The sequence below is a fragment of the Zonotrichia leucophrys genome, chromosome 8 (assembly GCF_028769735.1).
Source record: "Zonotrichia leucophrys gambelii isolate GWCS_2022_RI chromosome 8, RI_Zleu_2.0, whole genome shotgun sequence".
NCBI lineage: Eukaryota > Metazoa > Chordata > Aves > Passeriformes > Passerellidae > Zonotrichia > Zonotrichia leucophrys.
In genome coordinates, this window is record NC_088178.1 from 3,439,155 (window position 1) to 3,460,332 (window position 21,178).

A 21,178-nucleotide genomic window follows, 5' to 3' on the forward strand; every position below is an offset into this window, starting at 1 on the left:
GCAATGTGCTGACCTTCCTCAGGACTGAGGACAAATTCCAGCACAACAAACAACATGACATGTTTGTCCAAAAAGCTCCACATCTCCAGAATCCACAGCTGACCCTGCAGAATGAGGCAGGTCCTCCCTCCACCTTCTCCCAATGCTCATTTATACAATAAGCTTTCAAATGAAATGCCCAAAGAGCTGCTCTGAGTGATCTAATTTTAGATAATATTCAATATTTTGTCTTGTAATACAAGCAGTATATATACCAGAAGAACTCACATTCCAAATATCATTACTTTGGAAAATAATTAAAAGAAAACAAAAGCTTTATAAGTCAAATAAATGAAATAAAATTTGATCTGTCTTAAACTAGATAACAAGAAAACTTTAAGGATACTAAGGCAGTACAAAAAAAGAGCAATCAAGATACAGCACACACTTGCAGAGAGAAGAGCACTTAAAAAATTGCAAAGCATGTGTCACTACCTCTAGCTTTTAACCAGGAAGATAAATGATATAAACACACATCCATCAAATGTCAAAAAAACCCTGTAGAAAACACAAATATGCTTCCTGAGTTCTATGATTAAATCATTGGCACTAGTCAGCTACTAAATTTGCATCCAAACTATAGTGAAGATTTCTCTATAAATGAAACATTTCTGGATCTGATTCTTTCCAACTGTATGAGAATGGACATTTACCACATTCTTTTGCTATGAAAAGACGTGGCAACTTGCAAAAGTGATGAAGAAGTGATAAAAAAATAAAGCTGGCCCTAAAAAGGGACTAGTGGTTGTACTGAAATGGAATGTCTTCCTCTGCTGCACCACGTGCCAGGAGGCACTCTGAGGAAATCCACTGAAATGAATGTTGTGACAGCTAGTGTAACTTGAGTCATTGTTCATGAAGAAATCAGAGCACAGAGGCACAGAGAATGCATCCATTTATTAAGGAGATGCACACAAGGCTTTGCCTATCCATTCACAAGTTCTGTATTTTTTTGACTTCAAAGATCTTAGCATTTATGACAGAGAAGAAAACGCCCCAGTTCCTAGAACCAATAAAGTACTCCTGCATTTTCCTTCCTCAGCATCAAAACCAGACTTTGTTCACTCGTTCCACCTCCAGTGACCAGAAACTGCACATTAGAAGGTTTCAATTCTTGTAGCCCATAATAAATCCAGAATTTATTCCGCAGAATATGCTCAAATTCTTCAAGCTCTGTCTCATCTCACAAGGAACACCCCACTGTGAAGGAGCCTTCCAAGAACTTGCAGGCAATGCCCTCAGCCAGGTACAAGAACCAGACCTGCCAATTTTGGGGACAGCAGCTTCCCATGCCTCAACAGAACCATGAGCACAGAAGCAACTTCACCTGAGTCAACTGCAGCATGATTGCTATTTCCTTCCAAAGCAGACTAAAGCGCATGAAAACCTCAGGGAAAATGTTCCAAATGCCACTTTCTCACCTTTGATGCCTCTGCTCAGAACTGCACTCAGAAGGAGCATCTAAGAAGTGCCTCAATAACAACACAAGGAGTCAGAACAGCCCAAACACAAAAACCTCCCAACAAGCTGAACAGTGACCACCAGTTCTGTTTCTGACCTGGCATTACAAACGCAGATACCAGAACTCTGCTAAAAGAATTTTTCCTGATCTAGCTAAATGTAGCAATAAGATATTTTCTCATCTTTAAATAACACCATCCCTTTCAAAGTTTTTCTGTTTCAGTTTGAGAACTCCACCTGGTGCCTTGCCATGGATGTGACTTAGTGAGAAATTCTGCCATCACTGAGAAGTGCTCTTAGGAAGCTAAACCAGCCAGTATTCATGTTAGAATTCACTAAGTTTCAATTGACCTGGTATAATTGATTAGTTCATTTATTTGCTCCATTCTTTCTCTAGCATATTGACAAAGGTTTCACACTTAGGCATACAAGTAATTTTATTCTCAATGGAGCACTCCATTAAAGCCTATTATATCATTAGCACAATGATACACATCCATCTTCCAAGCACTTACATCTATGGATAAATTTTACACTTCTGGTGTAATCCAGCCACATGCTTAATATATTGACAGCACTGGGAAAGTTTTCTTTGTGCACTCAACCACCAAAGTCCTTCTGTTTTCATTACTGTATCACTACACCTGATCTTCTATTAACACTCATATTGATTTGAACAGCATGAATTAGTTTAAGTTCATCAATAGCAGAGTTAAACAGTTCTGCTGTACTGATAAAAAGGTGGCTCTCTGATGTCAGTTTTCAAGGTGGACTTGAGCAGATTTAGCAGCTCCACAGTGATGAAGGAATCCAAATATTCCTTGCTACTTTCTCTAGCAATCACGTCACTCTGTCATAGATGCAATGCTCACCTGACTGCATCACAGTTCAACTCACTAAACTGGCAGCAAAATAATAATTTTTCTTTTATAGTGACTTTTCTTTCAGTTTATCAGTTGCTGCCAGGACAGTCAAAGTGGGAGGAAAGAAGCAGCAGCACCATTCATGTTATGCTGTGCAGCTTCACCCACCTCCCAGAGAGGTAATACAGAACAGATCCAGTGCTGTGTGCACTGACCCTCCTGATTTCAAACCTAACTGGAATCACATTAATAGCACTGCAGCCTTGTCTGAGCACTTTAAGTCAATGGGACTAAACCCATTAATGACTTTATCCACAAGTCTGCTTGATACAAGGAAACTTTTTTAGCAGAAAGCAGCTGTATGTCTGGTAGAGGGGTGAAAGGAGACACCAAGTTCATCACATCCAAGTGAACAAAACCTTCAGTACAGATGTAGCAACTCCAAGATTAGATCCTTATCCATTTAAGGGATGCTTATGCTGTGGTGACAGAAATTGCCAACAAAGTTATTTCAAGAAAGAAAAGACATGATCCACATTGGGACTGGTTTATCAGGACAGTGTTCAAACCTCAGCCATGCACCAAAGCTTAGTAAAACAAACCCACGCAAACGAGATGCTCATAATTTTAAAATCACTTTCTCTCAGTCACCACCACACCCAGCCTAGGCAGCCTGCAAGGTGATCCATGCCAATCAGCAACCCAGCATCCTACAATGGTTTGGGTTGGAAGGGACTTTGAAGATCATTTAGTTCCAACTCCTGCCCATGGACACGTTCTGCTATCCCAGGTTCCTCCAAGCCCCATCCAATCCAGTCTGGAACACTTCCAGAGAAGGGGCAGCCACAGCTCTGTGAGCTCTGTGCCCCCTCACCACCCTCACAGGGCAGAATTTCTTCCCAGTGCCTAAGCTAAACCCAGTCTCTCAGTTTGAAGCAATTCCCTCTTGTCCCACCTCCATAGCTGCCAACAAAGAGTCCCTCTGGTTTCACTGTAGGTCCCTTCAGACACTGAGCATGCTGTGAGGTCTCCATGCAATCTTCTCAGCCTGTCTTCACAGGAGAGGTGCTCCAGTTCTCTTACCAACTTTGTGGCCTCCCCTGGACCTGCTCCAGCAGCTCCATGTCCTTCCTGCGCTGGGGACACCTGAGCTGTACACAGCTCCCCAGGTGAGGTTTCATGAGAGAGGACCAGAGGGGCACAATCACCTCTCTCCAGATGCTGCCCACACTCCTTTGGATGCAGGTGATTTCCACGGTGCCCTGGCCCCTTGCAGAAATGTTCCATTACTCCATAAATTAAGCTGCTCTGCTCAGCGGGAGCAGGATACCTTCTGTTTAAATAGCGTCACTCACAGAAACCGAAGCCTCCGACAGTTTACAGTGTTCACGTGGCCACACCCTCAGTTGTATCTAATTATCTCAAGCATTACCTAATGAAACTGTTGCAGCAACCAGAACTATAGCGAAGAGACAGCAAAACTTAGCCCGTCGGTGCAGACAGCCCGACTGAACACTGAGAACTTGCAGGCAAAGCTGTGAATCACTTACAGCTCCACACGTCGGTCCCACAAACACTTCTGGTCACTGTACTTTGAGTTTTCAAATCAGGAGAACAGCTGAAGCAGCTTAAGATGACAAAGCCCCCCTCCCTCCAGAACCGACCAGTCAAGTGCTAAATTTTCAATTTCAAGACAGTGGATTGTTCATCTACACAATGAAGCTGTTTGACAGACAAACCTCTACCTGCAAACTTACTCAACGTGCCAGGAGATGCTCAGCTGCTGAGCTACAGCTTACACCCAGAGACACAAACAATCAGAGAATCAGAAAATCGTCAAGGCTGGAAGACACCTTTAAGATCACCTCTGAGGATGGTAACTCCACCACCTCCCTGAGCAACCTATTCCAGTGCCTGACCGCCCCAACGATTCCACCAAACCTACACCGACAGCAGGCAATACACCACCCAAAACTGCATCCACAGGGGAAAAAAACCCAAAAGCCAACAAACCAAGCCAGTCATACCCGTCTGGAAGCCTTTCTGCCTCCGAGAGGCACAGAGAATGGCAGCGATGGAGTCCGAGAGCGCTCGGGGCAGCTGCTGCCGGGGATGTCAGCAGGACTTTGAGCGGGCACACACCGAGCGATGCCGCAATGCCGGGGCAGGACGCCCTGGCACGGCACACGCATTTAGCAAAGCGCACATTTAAACTTTAAAAGCGCCCTCCCGGTGCTCGGGGAGGCTCCGAGGGCAGCGGGGCCACCCCGGGCTGCGGTTCTGTTTGTCCGCGGAAACACCCGGGATCGGTGGTTTCCCCCACAACGCGAAAAGACAACAGCGAAACGGAGCACCCCAATCTTCTCCGTTCACCCGCCACCCCCCAGTACGCCAAGCAGCGGAAAACAAATTAAAACTAGAAAAAGAAAGACACTTAACGGGTGAAGCGGATGCCGCGGAAACGCCGGAGCCGGGCGGAGCGGCCGAGCCAAGTGACAGCCGGCAGCTCCTCGGGCCGGGCCCGCCCCGGCCCCACCTCGCCCGACGCCCCGGCGGGGCGGCACCGCCGGCCGAGCGCGGCCTGGGGCGGCGGCGCGGGCCGCTCCCGCCGCCTCCTCACCTGGTGGACGCCCGCTGCGCCGGCGGCAGGTCGCGGCACATCCCGCGGAGGGCGGGCGGAGGGAGGGCGGCCCGAGCCCGGTGCGCGGCCCGTCAGCGGCGGCTCAGCGCCGCCATTACCGGCCCGCAACTGACACGGAGCGGCGGCGGCGGCGGCGCATCGGGAACTCTCGCGAGAACCGGCCCGCCGGCCGCCGACCTTCCCAGCATGGCGCCGGCCCGCCGGGCCCCCTCAGCGCCCGCCGCCATGTTGGGTGCGGCGCGGTCGCCCTGCCCTGCCCTCCGTCGTTCTCCGGGATTTCCCTCGGAGCTTGTCTTGTTCCCCTCACAGTTGTACAGGCCTGACCTGCCGGGGCAGTCCCCTCGCGTTCCTTATGCAGAGCCCTGGGTGTTGGTGCAAGGCCAGGACTTGGCAGTGCTAATTAAACCCAGCGCTGATGCTGGCATTCCTGAAGCGGCTCCAGCCGAAACTAGGGCACCGCTTTTTAGTCATTTGTGTTCACAGCCTTCATCTTTAGAAAAATATTTTTTTTTTTGGTAAATGAAAGAGCCTCCAATTACACTCTCCCAAATTTAAATTTAAATAAACATTTGCAGAACTTCAGAGACATGACTGAGTTCCATGGGCTTCATTTCACTTTTATCACTCATTATAAACATGAATTAAGAATTTGTTAGTATACTGACTTCTAATGCATAGATTCCACCCTGAAGATGCATTAAAACCACCCACGCTTCAAAAATAGGTCTAAGATATTATCCAGCTCTAGCAAATTATTTCCACTGAAGAAAGAAAGTTATTAGAATAGGAAAAAAGAATTTCTTCCTACAGCTATTTTGGGAATGCTCCCTTCAGGGCCTGTCTACAACTTCCCCAGTCTGGTTTTCAGTCATTAGTGAGATTGCTTGGTGCCAAATTTCTTGGGGGAGCACGGGGGTGGAGAGTTATCAACCCCAAACACTAAAGGATCATGGTAACTACCATGATAACTACTTTTTTTTCTTTATTTTTTTCTTCCTTTTTTTTTTTTTTTCTTTACTTGACTAGAAAGGATTAATCTCTTTGTACATAGCCTCTCCTCTAGTAAATGGCCATCATTTTGCATGTAAATTATTCCAGTATGGGAACATCATAGGAAAATACCCCAAGTACTGAGAGATTACAGCTATGAAGTTTAGGTAATGCAGAATTTAATCACATTACAATTACAGGCTTCTCATTTAGCCTTAATTTAGGTCTTTTGCATATACAAGCTAATTACAGAGCACATTTTCCTGCATAAGCATACCTCCTTTGAAAGAAGAGGTAAACTCGAGATGTCAGTGGTTAAACCTTTGGAAATTATTTTTATTTCCAGCACTGTGCAAATTGGACTGGAAATGGTCAAAGTGCTCCTGAGGCACTTTTAAAATTTATTTTTATTTTATAATTATTTTGATTTTGCCAGCTGAGGGGAAAAAAATGTCTGAACATGGAAAGACAAGCACAGGTCCAGTGGGAAAGAGTGGCAAGTAGTGCCAAATTCCCTCCTGAGTTCTCAAAGAGCAAACTCGTTGCTCCCAAAAGCAGGAGACTGAAAGTAATAATAATAATAATAATAATAATGGCAATTTCAGTCAATGAAAACAATATTACTGCAATGCATGGGAGCCCTGATTGCAGACTAGGGCAAATGAAATTATTATATTCTCCATCATCACATAGTGTTTGCTTAAATTTACTGCTTAATATTGCTGGACTGGCAGCCTATTTAAATTATTCAGCACTTTCGTAATGTACTGCCTCTTTAATTATGCTTTTAAACAGAGTTTCTCTTTTCTGCTTGGAAGCAGTTAGTCTAGTTTCATGCTCCTCCTTCTTTCTCATCTCCAGGCAAACTAGGCATCACATTAGGATTTTCTCAAACATGGAAATCATTTGCTTTAAGTGGAATTAAAAGGCAGTGTTTGTATTCTGGTTTTGCTCCTGTTTGCTCTCTGTACCTGCCAGTGGGACCCAACTGGTTTGAGAGTGAATCTTTGTCACTTTCAAAGATTCTCTTGCAGTGAAGTGGAAAGCTCTGATGGCCAAACACCAGACACGAGGAGAGAAAGAAAAAGACATGAGATGCAGTCACCTTGTGAAATTCAGAAATAAAAAAAAGCTTTTACCTGCACACAGCCCCAGGTGGGAGGACAGGGATGGAACCCTCTGCAGCAGGACGAGCTCCCTACAGGGCAGAGCACGGCGGGGAACAGCAGCCCTGGTGCTGGATGGAGACACGCAGTGAGGGAAAAGCAAAGAGCCACATTCTCATCTTTCACTCACTCGCTCATTGCAGCTTTAAGAAAGAGGTTTGGAAAGTTTTCCACTCCACACTGTTCTTGCACACCCCTTCTAAAATTAGAAAGGGGCAGCTGGCTCCTGCAGCCCAGAGCCCCCAGACTCCCTCCCCCTTTTCCCTGATTGACGTGGCTCCCAAGAGCCATGCAGGAATTTGGGGAAGGGTGCTTCCACCTGTTGGACGTGGAATGAGATTTTCCAGGCACACAATTATAAATCCAACTGTCAGGAGCTGACAATAAAACAGGACACAGGACAGCTGTGAGGACTACAGGACACCCGCCCTCCCTGCTCTGTACTCCTACAACTTTGCAGTCCAGCTGACAGCAGAAACAATGCATGAAAAATTGTTCTCTTATGAATTAAAGGCATCACTTCAAGATTTCTTCCCACAGTTTTCCAACTGTACCACATGGTCCTAACACAGAATCTGGCAAGTTGTTCATGTTTCATTACACCCCTCCAAAATCAGATTATTTTTGCTAAATACAGCATGCTGACCATTGCACTGCAGGTGGTGCACATAGCTGTGTCCTGTACAGCAAATAATTTTATGCCTGCCTTAACATGGAGCTCTCACCTTTTGCATTCAGTTCAAGCTGGACTTTTTGTTCAAAACAAATATAATTTTCAAAAACAAGCATATGAAAGCCACAACTTATTTTTTAATTTAATTTGCAGAAAGAGTACGATTTTGTTCATGTGGGGAAAAAAAGGGGGGGAAAAAATTAATTCTTTTTTCCAAACCTGCTTAGCATGCTGCACACTCAGCACAGCATGACTCAGAGCAGGGTGTGAGAGGCAAGGTAGCAGCAGCTGGGCAGTGCTTTGTCCTGGCTCCCTTCCACAACAGCCCTGCTGAAGGCAGGAAGGTGTTCCCATCCTTCAGGTGACAGCAGGAGAGGGGCCACGCTCCCCCTTCCACCTGCAAGGGGCTCTCACCAACTGCAGCTCCATCTGCTCCCAGCCCAAGGAGCACTTTGACCACTTCCAGCCCCATTTGCAGAGTGCAGGAAATCTTGGCTGCAGCTTGGTGTGTAGCTGGTTCAGCCCTCCCCCAAAAGATCATGTTCTACTCAGAAGATTTTTTGCTAAAGGCCACAGAAGAAGGAAAATCCCCTTCTTGGTCTCAAGGCCAGATCTGGTGGTTTTGCTCTGTAAAACCACATTTTTTCTGTCACAAACTAATTTCCTGATCTGCTGACAGTCAGGGTCACTTCAACTTCACAAGTGAGATTTCTCTAGAAGGAGCCAAACTATTTTGCAGTTTGGAAAACATCAAATGGCTCCGTTTGCCCCAGGCAATGAAATAATTACACCAGGAGGATAGTAATCAGCTGCCTGGGAGGAACACAGACAGACATTACTCTTCACCTCTGGCTGAGTAGGAGTTGCTTGATGAGATCTGCATTAATTACCTGTGGATATTTAATGAGAGCCTTTTAAGGACAAAGCCACAATCAGCTACAGAAGGCCCTGCTGCTTCAAGAGCAGGGAGAGTCTTCTAATCCTGAGCCTTTTCCCCTCCTATGGAAGGACTATATAATCTTGTTTTTCATTTTTTTCAGACTAAGCAGCACAACATATTTAGAAGTACAGCTTTGTAGGCTTTCCCCACAGTTCACAACAACAACAACAAAAAGATTTTCCTTTGGCTAGAACAACATGAAGTCTTCAGTTTCCAGACACCTTCCTATTTTCTCTTGAACCAGGAATACAGCTCTTTAATACCTACAAGGAAGAGGAGTTTTAGAAACAGAAAATGACCTGTATTAAATATATTTTAATTGTATATGTGTGCAGTCTCCAACTTTGTCTTCTTTTTTGTGGTGGCCAGTTCTGATTTTTTTTTTTAAAGTTACTTCTCAGTAAGAGTGTCCCTCCCATCAGTTCACAGTGCCCTGGTTTGTACACCAAAAGTACAGAACATGCAGCAGGGAGTGGAACAAGGATGAAGTCATCCCTTTTGTCAGCTACTGACTCTTGTATGGGGCTAATGAAACAAGTGAACCATATCTTATCTTTCGTTCCAGCTGAAATCAGAGCTGGGGAATCAGGACAAGAACACCAAGTAAAGATAATTCACAGCCACTTCCTGACATATTCCCTGGCAGAAAAAAAGCCCTGATGTTATGAAATACATGCATCTGCATCCCAGTATCTGCCACTCCACTCAAGTTTCTTAAAAGTTCTGAATTTTGCAAAAGGTTGTATTTTAGGCATCTGTAGTTGGTCAAAGGTGAATGAGCAATTTAAACATGGGGGGAAAAAGGTGTGACCAATTAAAATTCAGTGGGCAAGTCTTAAAACAGCTTTATAAATCAAACAAGTATGTTTATTTTGAATCATTACTAAAATAGTTTACATAATATACAAACAAATATGCTATGAGGACAAATTTGAAAATGAGTCACAGTTGTTTTTTTTTAATAAAAAGCATTTGTCCAGTGAAATGTTCAAAATGTAAATGCCATCTTTTCCTTCCTGAGCTATTAAACATCCAGAACAACAGCACTTCCATGTCTTCTGACTGTTTTTATTTCTACCCATTAAAATAGGAAGCATTATCCATTGCTGGCTCTCAATAGTTAGAACAAATCCAGCTCTGCTTTAAGTGACCACAGCTCTGTGTCTCCCAAACTCTGCTCTTTTATTTGCTTTGGGTTTTGGTCAATTTCTCTTAACACCCCCAACCTTGCCTAGCAGAAAGAAGCCAGAAGCTCCAGCTCCTCAACAGGTTTTCCTGTTGAAATTGCTTTTGTTTTTATTTTTATTTTGCAACAGGACAGTTCAAAGGGCTTGTGAATGAAGGATGGGCCAAATCTCTCAGATGCTACACAAAAACATCCTATTAATTTGAGAGCATCTTCACACATTCCTTCATACTCAATAAAACCAAATGGACATGGACCAATAGCTCAGAGCATGAAGCAACAGCAATGAAATGGAAGTGCTGCTATTCTCTTTATTTTTTTACCCAAAGTATTTAACAATAGAAACAGGTACTTGTTGTGAGGAACTCCTGACATGAGAGAGTAAAAAACATTTTAAAAGCATGCTCTGCAAATCTGTTATTTGCTAGAAATTTATACAGCAAGCAGGCAGCAATACACAGATACAAGAAGTTATTTTTTTAGGATATCAAGTACCACAAATAAATAGATTCTCTCAATGCAAAAATAATGATCTTAGTAAAAGGAGAAATAAACTATGTCTTCCTAAAGTTTTGTTTGGAAGGGAGATAGTCTGTACATGGGGATGACATTTTATCACTTCCATCCAAATTTTACGACTTGCAAAACTTTGAAAAAGAGTAGAGAACTCCTGCAAGCAGCCAGGCAAAGAGGTACTGAGGAATTATTTAACTGACCTTACTACTGAATTTAAGCAACCTTTGTACCTCATCTTTTCTCTTTCCCCAGAACTGTTTGGGGCAGGCTCATGTAAGGAAGAAGAAATGCTTGCTGAAAGGTTCTCCACAGGTCACTTCTGCAAGTGGCCAGAGATAGCTGACACTTATGCTGTGATCCAATGGATCAGGAGGAAGCTTGTGCTTAGACTCACATCACTTAATCACCATTTTCAGTTTATTTCTTATGTTAGAAGTAAAGTAAGCAATTGTGGGAGATGAAGGTGATGGCTTTACATTGTTATTACCTTGTCAAATGTGACACCAGCTCTATGCACCACCAGAGGAGGATCCTCACAGCAAAGCCAACAGTGCTTCAACACGGGTTCAGAGGTTTGTGACTCTGAACTGAGGCACAGCAATGCTCAGCTCCAGGATACCAAGGCTGAATGCACCACTGAATACAATTTACCAACAAGTTCCTTGCTTACACCCTGTAGTTTACTTGGAGAAGTCCCAGTTGCTTTGACAGAAACAACTCTGCCAGCTGGTGGAAAGGCTCAGCACAGAAAGGACTGGTTTGCTGCTGCCTGAGCTCAGCAGCCACACCAAGTTCCTCCCTGCTCTGCCTTGCTACACACATTTTGTGTCTTCCTCCTTTCCCAAGTGCTCTCCAGCAACTTTTATGTGCACCCCTCTAGAGGGAGGCCCTTTTCAGGCCAAACAGGCAACACAAGATGAGATATCCGGCTCCACAGTCCACTCAGCTTATCTGTGTCCATGCCATTGTAAGAGCTGGGAACATCTGAGCTGGTGAACTTTGCCCAGAGGAAATCCCGGACTTTCTCCTCCACCTCTCGGAAGGTGAGGCTCTTTCTCAGCGACTGCTCATCCAGGAGAACTGTCAGCACCAGGGCCACGTCCTTAAACGCTGCGTTCTCATGGTCACAGTACTTGTAAAAGATCAGGGTGGAGCCTGCAGGCAGCGACTCAAATCGATGCACCACTGCCACCTTCTTGCCCTCACTGAAGCCAGAGCTGAGCTCTGTGTCCACCTCCAGCTTGACAATGTCACTGTCCAGCACGGCCTTGTCCACGCCGTCGATGCTGATGGTGGTGGCGTTCTGGGACGAGGCAAAAGCATTGGCAATCTCGTTGCTCAGGCACCTCAGGGCCTTCTCAGCTTCCTGGCCAGCTGTGAGCAGCAGGATAGCAGGCTCCAGATGCTCGTGGGAAGAGTTGAGACGTTTCTCCAGGGACACACGGGCTTTCCTCCACAGTCTGGGGTCCTGGCTTTGGTAAGTGTTTTTTAGTTTCTCCATCCGGGCCCGAAACTCTTGCAGAATTTCAGCATCTCTCCTTGAGGAGGTTCCACCTTGAATCCCACTCCACAGGATGTAAAGCAGTGGGACACAAATTAACAGAACCAGTAACAAAGTCCATATCTTGTGAAATCCATTCTGTGATTCGCTGTCTTCTATAGAGAGAGGGAGCAAACAAGAAGAAAATGTTTTAAAAGGCATCAGAAGTCAACAAGTGAAAGGAAAACAAGAGGAAACAGTGAAATGATCCCATTCTCAATACTGGGACAGTAGTTGAAGAGTATAGAAAAGATCTAGTTAAGAAAGGAAAGGAAACAGTGAAATTACTCAATTCCCAATACAGATACAGTAGTTGAAGAGCATAGAAAAGATGATCTAGTTAAAAAAAAAACAAACCACAAAACAGAGAACACAGTTTTGAACTCAAGCTACTTTGTGAAGTGACAACATTAAAAAAAAGAGCATTTTTACATATTCCCGCATTGACTGAGACTAAATTAGACCTTCTTCTGAAAAAGGAGCTCTTAAGTTCATCAATATTCCATTTACTTTAGTAAAATCCAAACTAAGAGCTTAAAATGGTTCTGAAAAAGGTCAAAGCTTCTTCCCTATTAATGGCCTGCAGAAAAGATCCTACAGAAAACCTGGCTGCACCAGAATGGTTCCTGTGTTATTTTTCTTTCCTATTCCCTTAGGATAAAAATAGTTCCTGCAGCAATTTTTGCATCTCAAACACTGGTGGTCAACACTATCAGAGAACGTTGTGGCCTTTGGATCAGTGAGCTTCACAAAGTACACACAGCAAACAATGTACATCAAATATCAGATATTTTGATTTGGTTTCATATTTGAACAGGTAAATTAACACTTGTTTCAGCACTGCAAGAAAAGGATTCTGTTCTCAGTAAAATGATTTACAAAATACACCAATCTTCCTGGAAACAGGAAGAACTGCATGACTCTTGTTCCCCTTTTACACCCCAACTTTTATCAGGAGAGCAACACAACAACAGTTAAATAACATCACACTAGCCCTGCCTCAGTCTTAATCTTGTAAACATTACAGACAAAAGACCTGAAATTCAGGTGAAAATGTTATCCATTATACAACCCTTCCTTCCTTCATGCTGATGCCACGTCCCAGCAAGCAAATCATCTGTTCTAGCAAGGACCTTCAGCTTAACACCAACTCCAGGAACTGAAACACTTGGAAAGGCATAAAAATGGTTAAATGTCACACAAGCATGAAACAGAAGTGAAAGCAGAAGTCTTACTTCTGGCCAAAGGCTGTGACTGCTTCTCTGTACTGGACTGATACCGAGATTTACTTCTGCCTGTTAAGAAATAAGAAAGGAACGTGAGAAGAACACTAAGACAACCATTATGACCCATCTTCCAGCAGGGAGTTGAAATCACCAAACTGCATTATTTTCAACAAAAACTTTTACATGCAAAATTCCACAGAGCTTACAGGAAGGGTAACAAAGCACCCTGTTGAACCAAACCCAGTCCTGCTAAGCTGGAGCAAAGGTGAGGCTGTCACCTCATCCCAGGTGGGGCAGGGTCAAGCTCAGGGTTTTCAGTTCATCATTCTCCCCACTGTGCTCAACAGAATCATCCTGAACAAGGAAAATGACACCTTCAGCACTGTCACCAGCCTGAGAAGTCTCACTCAAGTGTCAGAGCAAATCTCAATCTCTGCTCTTTGCCAAATGCCAGCTCCCAAGCCATCCTCACAACCTTGCCTAGAAAGCACAAGTCCCCAGCCTACCACAAATCACCCCCAAAGATTTTCAACACTTGAAGAATTATGCAAATAAAACTCCATTTCAAGTACAAGGTGATAAAATGGAAGAGATTTAACAAGCTGTTATTTTCTGCACAAGGATCCCATGTACCAATTAAGTTTCCTGATTTTGCTCAAGAATTTGAGAGGCATAAAAATGGAAACTTAATTAATGGACACACTAGATAAACAACATAATGGAAGACCTAAATAGAAAAAACAAAGCAAAATGTTAAATGCAGAGTCTTGTTTTCCCTCTCCATGTGGCTTGAGTTTGAGGCCTGCTTCATCAGTAGTCAGTTTCTTGGGATGAATTATGCCTTTAAAGCAAAGTGCAAGCTTTCAACTTCAAAATATACTTTTGGTCTATTTAAATGGGCTCAGACAGCAAAGTACAAGAGGCATTATCCATAAAGTGTTATGAACAATTTTCCCAAGAGACCAGTGTGAATATATACTGTGCAATTTTTGGTCAGCATGTTTTCTACATTTAGCCAGGTAATTAAAAAGACAGGACAATTTATGGCTCCTTGTTCAACAGCAACTGGTTCAAAGCTGAAGGCTCTTTAATATATAACCAAATCAGGACTGTCAATGGCACTATTGAGAATAAATTGAACAAACATGCCCTGCAGCAGTTATTTAAAGACACTGAAATAAACTCCATAACCTTGTTTCTGTATGAATGTAACTGCAGAAGGTGCTAAAAGCAGCTCTGCTTTAAGCTGGGGCTTAACTGGCTTAATGAACTGCCCTATTCTGTAATTTCAACCCCCCACCCCAAAAGGGCACAGCCATGGAGCTTGTCCTGGCTAAGCTTATCTCAATCTTCTAAGAGTTAACAGCTCAAAATCACCTCAATTCTGCAACACATCACAGTCCAGCTCTGTTTGCACAGAGCAGGTTTCATATTTAGGTGACAGCTGTAACTCATGCACTAAAGGAAAAAATAATTCAATTAACAGATCTTAATCTGCCTAAGAATTGTGCATTGTTTACAGCACAATTTGCACAAAGACCCAGTAAATTTTGTCTTGCTTAATTCAGAAAGTCTAACTTCTGCAGACAACTTAAAGATTTCAGAGTTTTCAGTGGTCTTCCAAAGTTCTTCACCCTACACATAACTAACAACTCCTGCAGCACCTGGAGAGGCACAGAAAAGTAAAACTACCAGACAAGATAGAACTCTTTATAAATTCATTTTTCAAAGGCATTTCACAGATGTGCAGCTACCACAAGATGAACTTCTCTTCCTGATGGCACCGTGGTTAAAAACAAAAAACAAAAACATACAACCAAAACAACAAAACCAAAAAGAAACAAGTACCCTGCAGGTTCTTCAGACTGAAATCTGATTTACAAAACTTAATTTATCTGTATCTATACCTGCTGAGGATAGAAACAAGGACCAAGATTTTACTAAGGATTCAGAATATTTTCTTTCAAGCACTCGTCCAACAGGAAGGGAGCAAAAAAAATTCCCCAAAAGGGAGTCATTAGATGAGCAGACTGGATTTTGCCTGCAAGGAAAAATGCTGCTCCTTTTCAAGAGTATAGGACAGTTAATTCAATCACAGCACAGCAAGCCACCACTTCTCAGGGAAAGGATAAAAGGGAAGGTTTGTGTACAAACTAACGTTTGCTGCCACCAAAAGGTAAATAAAGATTTTGTTCCCCTCCTCAGCTTACCCCACAAAGCCCCTACTCCATGCTCTGCACTTACTGTCCCATGAGTCAACTCCAGAAAGAAAAATGAAAGAGAAAGTGCAGCATTTTCTGTGGTCAGCAAGCTGAATAACCTCACAGAGAGGCTCTGACTGGAATATGCTGCCTTCTCCAGTTTCTGTCTGAATGTGCCTCCTGAGTGCATGCCCATCTTCCCAGACAGTGTCCCAGGGCACAAGAAAAGCCAGAAGCAGAGGAAAGGAAAATAACTCTGTCCTCTTCATCTAGTGACAGGGAAAGACTAGGTTCTCTTGTTTTACTTACTCTGTGGTGTAGAAGTCGAGAAGCACTCCTGATTTCTCTGAAGGAAGTCAGCCTTTATTTCTGAAAGCAAAGCACAAATGGAAGAGCTCAGTCCCCTCATCAGAGCTCAGAACAGGACAGCCACACATGCTTCTGGCTCTTTCTATGAAATCCTCAAGGCTAATCAGGAGGAGGAGGATATGCTGTGATGTCAAAGCAGCACAGCCTCTTGGGCCTCTCTGAAAGTTACTTTTATCTATTACAAAGGGCTTAATTTGGCCCTTCACCCCAAGGCTTTTGCCCACATGACAAATCATTCTTCTTATGGCTTCTTTTTTTTTTTTGTAACTTCCTTCTGTGGCTAAAAATAATCTCTTTTTTTTCTCATTTTATCTCCCCATTGCTTCTGCAATACACATGGAGAAAAATCTCAGAGCAATGAGCAAAGTGCTCCCTCACCTTGAAATTACTTGGTGTAGTCACTCCCCCTGCTGAAGTCAAAGATAATTCAGCTCTTTAGAACATGAAGAGTTTTAGTTTTTCTTTCCTGAGGCAATTAAAGATCCACTCTCATAAGTTCTTTGAAGCAGGGAAAAAACTTCTTTCTGTTTTGCTTTTGAAAAACCACACAGTTGGATATTTATCAAAGTTGAAATCTGCCTTTTCTTGAACTTTAGGGTATTTCACCCAAGCAGATTATCATCCTATTAACATCCAAAGTTTTACTTTGGCTCAGGCAGGAGTACACACTGAAACTTTATTTTTTTTTAAATAAACCTTTTTTCATCCATTCAGATTTCAACTCAAAAACTTCCCCCTTTTCTAAAAGAACTGAATGATTGTCATTTTAATACATTTAAGCAATCATTTGTTACACCATGGAAGAAGTGCTGATAAAAGCTGTTACCTTTTAATGATGCAGAAATGGTTGGTCTCTCAGTTCTGTTACCTTTTAATGATGCAGAAATGGTTGGTCTCTCAGTTCTGTTACCTTTTAATGATGCAGAAATGGTTGGTCTCTCAGTTCTGTTACTATCATGAACCTTTGCATTTTCCTTTACTGTATTCTCTTCAAAGTAAACTGTAGTCCCACCTGTCAGGAGCAAAAAAAAGAATAAAAAGAGGATTGGCAACATCATAAATCTGAAGGACCAAGTTGTAGTTTTGGAACATCCATGACCTAAATCAGTGATTTTCCAAGTTGTGAACTCCCAAAAATTACTCTCTTAAAATGCAACAAACAGCAACTAAAACTTGAAATGCTTATGGTAAATTTGAGTTCACTAGAAATACAGCTGTCTACACCACCCCATGCTTCTTAAAAATAAAATTAGGAGTTCTTGGCTTGAAAAATAGGAATACCAGGAGCCAAGAAATTCCTTATACTAAGGGATTGACTCTAAACAGCATGGGAGTATAGAGAGTTTTTTTCCACAGCTTTGGGCACTCCACTTACAAACAATAATTGTGCCGTCTTTCTTATGCAGCATTGGGCAGAGGGGAAAAGAGGCAGAAGCAAACACAGAAAATAAGTTCCCTTTTAATGGAGCCCAAGCCATCCTTTAGTTAGGGCTCATTCTCTCCTAATCCATAACAGCAACCCAATTTCACCCCTCAGGTAGGTGAGAAGAATATAAATCAACGTTTTTCTGCTCTCTGCCAAATTACAGAGCCTTTCAGCTGTGAAACCCAGCCTAGTTAATGTCACTAACTAGAAAGAGTAAACCCTGCAGGATATCAGAGGTCACAGAGCAAAGGTCAGGGCTGGGAAACCAAATGCAGGAAAGGATAAAGTGCAACCCCAGAACCAAGGGGCTGACCAGAAAACGCTCAGGTATGGAATAAAAAGCTGTAGAACAGTTGGGGAACATATATTGTGGCACAGCTATCAAGCATCAGCAAACAGCAAAGGGAAGAATACAATGTGTAATTTTTTTCTGACATTCACTCTGGGCCCTTTTACTCTTTAACCAGCTGGGGTTCAGTGGGTTTCTGTAGCTCTTGTACCACATGCCAAGGGCAATGCACAGCTTGCCACCTAGTGTTTGGTAATTTTATTTCAACTAAGCAAACAGCCTTTTTCTAATGTGCTCTGGCAGTTTCACACACCAGTGTATGTCAAACATACTAAGGAGAAAAACAAAACCACTAGACCCATCCAAACCACAAAAAATGGGAAAAAGCTGTAAGTTTTAAACTATGGTAAGTGCAACAGGTAAGTGTTTCCACATGGTTAATGGGGCCCTATGTTCCAAACCCATCTTAAAAAGCTGTTAAGTGACTGATTTCCCACAAAGATCCTCACCAAATTATTTTCAGGAATGCCAAACTACATATCCGTAATATTTCACTATGTACCCAGGTTTTACAATGAAAATCTCCCTAGTAATTGTGACCAGAAGATCAAAAATACCTATGAATCTAAGGAGGGCTACTCAGGCACTCCCTGCTCTTAATTCCTCTCCCCTTCTTGGCATCAGTCACTATTTTTTGTGTTACAGAGACTTCTAAGAAGTTGTAGAAAGAAAGGTCAATGTAAGACAACTTCCATGGAGATTGCTAGCACGCATCTTCAGCTCACTGATCTAGAGGCTGCCCTGATTCTAGGCAGGGGTTTTAGGCTTTTAAAACTCTGCAAGCTCTTCCTAAAGCTCTTAAAACTTTCCAGCTCCCCAGGCAAGTTGCCTAACCTGTATTTAAAACCTCTCAGCAGAGGCCAGGAGCCAGTTTCTCAGGGTGTGGTTTTGCTTCCATTCTGTTCTCAGGGAAGCAGAACAATTCTGCTCCCCCAACAACCCAGCCTGCTTATTGCCCTGCCTCACAGACCACCCCCTAAACTCTGCAGGAAAAGCAAAATACTGCACATCTACAGATGGGGGGGAAACTAATCCTCTGCTGCTATATAAACAATTAGAGTCTGTTATCATACTTTTACACCTGTTGTGCCTATAATCCACCACAGCTGCTAAGAGCTGGGGAGGGTGGGAGGGAGAGAAGCCTCATTTTTAGAGCCATCTAATTAAAAACCCAACCCTCAGCTGCATCTCCTGAAGCAGCACAGCCACGTTTAAAACACTGAGCCTATCATACCCTGTTAGCCACCATGTGGGAGCAAGAGCTTTTTTTCACAGACAAACCTCTGTACTTGCCTAAAGAAATACTCATACCCTTCCTCAAAACAAGATATTTTTTTTTTCCCTATGCCTCCTGGAAATTCTGCTTCTGGAGCAGAATACAGGCAGGCAATTCCTGGTGACAAAAACACAGATGGGAACGGAGAACTGTCTCAGGCTAGCCCAATGCATCCCTGAGCACTGTCACAGTCCAAAACAGAGAAAAGAGGAAGGAAATACAATTTATTCACAGCTTCCTAGTGGAATGACAGGCTAAAGCCACATGACTGTGTTACACTGAGTTAGCATGTTTCTATAGCTCGGAGAAAGACACAAGTTTCATCAACCAAAGCAACAAGTGGCTTCCACACAGTGCTAACACAGCAGCTTGTCCAGTCCAGCGCCCAGGAGCTGGTCCCAGAGCATCCGTGTGTTTCAAAGGAAGGAAAACTCCAGTTTTGCATTTCCTCATAAACAATGCTGCTCCCAGTAAGGAACACAGCCACTCAGGGATCGATTCCTGCAGCTTACCTTATTTAAATCCTGCCTTTCAAAACCAAGCAGTGTCAGTAAAATTTAAAAACTGTGGTAAGTACTGCTCCAAGTGATACACTGGGTAAAAACAGCCACCTGAGGGTTCCAGCGTGCCCTGCTGAAAAGGATCGCTCCTCCTCCCATCCCTGCTCTGTGGGGTAAGAGCTGGGATTTCCTCACCTACGCGCCACAGTAACACCTGCCGAGGAGTTAAACCCAATAATCCCCATTTCCCTGAGCGAGGGCCATCCCAGCCCCTCCGCAGCCCTGGGATCGGAGCCTACCTGGCGATCTGTACGCTTTTATAGGGGGCCGCGTCAGGGAGTCTGGGGTCCCGAAGTGATGCTCGTCCCCTGAAACGAGACACGGGTGAGGGGCACGGCCGGACACTCAGCTCAATCCCACCGGCCTGAGAGCCTTCCCGAAGCACCGGGCTCACCGGGAGCCCGCGGTCCCGTCCCAACACCCCCGGAGGGGAACCACAAGGCGCCCGCCCGCCCCGCTTCGCGCCGCCCTACCGCGTCCTCAACCACATGATCCACCTCGGGCCGCTGCGCCCGCCCGCGCCGCTCACCCTGCAGGCCCGCGCTGTCCACCTCGTCCCCGAGCTCCTCCGGCCGCGCCGCCGCCGCCGCCGCCAGCCGGGGGCTCTTCCGCCGCCGCTTCAGCCCGGAACCGTCCGGCGGAGCCAACCCGGGGCCGTCCGCCGGAGCCCCCTCCTCGTCGCCGCTGCTCACCATGCCGCCCGTCGCCGCGCCGCGCCGCTTGCCCCGGCCTCGTCCTCTACCCCGGCCTCTTCCCCGTCCGCCCGCCGCCGCCTGCTCGGGCCTAGAGCTGCCGCCTTCCCGCGGCGGCGGGGGCGGCTCCGCGGGCCTCACTTCCCGCGGGGCGGGACCCGCGTCCGCCGCTTCCGCCCGCGCCCGGAGCGGTCGCCGCGGCGTCACGTGGTAGCGCGGCCGGTCCGCCATGGCCCCGGCACCGCCCGCGGGGCCCGCGCCGGAGACCGGACCGGGATCGGGCCGGGCCCGGCGGGAGCGGCCCCTGCAACGCCCGCCCGGCGGCCCCGCGGCTGCTGCCCCCCAGTGAAAAAAATGCGGGACGGGCGCGGCCCCGGAGGGCAGTCCGGGCCCGGCGCCTTCACTCCCCTCCGCGGTATTTTCTGTGTGCGAACCGGTCGCGACAAAGCCGGGTATGCATTTCTCGGAGGCAGAAAAGTCTGTAAAATAAGCACAAATAGCTGAGTAGCAGAGAGGGGAAACTTGAGGTGCTTCGAGGGACATGAGATCCTGTGGCACTGATAACGTTGCACCACTCTGTTCATTAGTGTGGGAATCATTTTGGTGAATCAGATCTGGAATATCTCACTAGGCATTTCACTTTTCTTACCTGTTTGTTCCGATTAATTACTGGCAACAGGACTTTTAAAATGCGTTTGATTGCATTCTTGATAAAGCTTTTTTACCCAGGCATGTGATAAAACTGTAGTAAAAATGTGGTACAGTTCCCGTGACTGGAAGTTTTCAAGATGCAGTTTGATGGGACTACAAGGTCTCCTCTACACTCCCTCCCTAGCAACTCAAGACCAGCTTGGAAATGAGTTGCTAAGCAAATAGAGACCCTTTTACAAATTCAGAGAATCAAAATTGTTCTGCTTGGAAGGGACCTCTGGAGATCACCCAGTCCAACCCCCCAGCCAAGGCAGGGTCACCTGGAGCGGGTGACAGGAACACATCCAGGCGGGTTTGGAATGTCTCCAGAGAGAGAGACCCCATGCCCTCCCTGGGTAGCCTTTCCCAGTGAA

General features: G+C 44.9%; 2 protein-coding genes across 9 annotated transcripts in view; both read right to left on the bottom strand.

Annotated features, from left to right (window-relative positions):
* CEP350 (centrosomal protein 350) overlaps positions 1 to 5,105 on the bottom strand; it is a 68,971-nt gene extending 63,866 nt beyond the window's left edge. For 6 of the 8 annotated variants that reach the window (XM_064719352.1, XM_064719347.1, XM_064719348.1 and 3 more), the window contains exon 1: positions 4,984 to 5,105. The gene's annotated coding sequence lies outside the window, so the exon portion shown is untranslated. Of the gene's footprint in view, positions 1 to 4,390; positions 4,530 to 4,802; positions 4,868 to 4,983 lie in introns of those variants that run through there. The other 2 variants (XM_064719345.1, XM_064719346.1) reach the window with 2 other exon arrangements.
* Positions 5,106 to 9,618: 4,513 nt separating this feature from the next.
* Positions 9,619 to 20,375, bottom strand: LOC135451191 (torsin-1A-interacting protein 1-like). Its single transcript, XM_064720140.1, has 6 exons — positions 19,952 to 20,375; positions 19,662 to 19,730; positions 16,722 to 16,823; positions 15,752 to 15,811; positions 13,251 to 13,310; positions 9,619 to 12,131 (listed from the first exon to the last, which is right to left on the bottom strand). The coding sequence occupies exons 1-6, from the start codon at positions 20,343 to 20,345 to the stop codon at positions 11,338 to 11,340; spliced, it is 1,479 nt and encodes a 492-aa protein (XP_064576210.1). The 5' UTR covers positions 20,346 to 20,375; the 3' UTR covers positions 9,619 to 11,337.
* Positions 20,376 to 21,178: the final 803 nt, after the last annotated feature.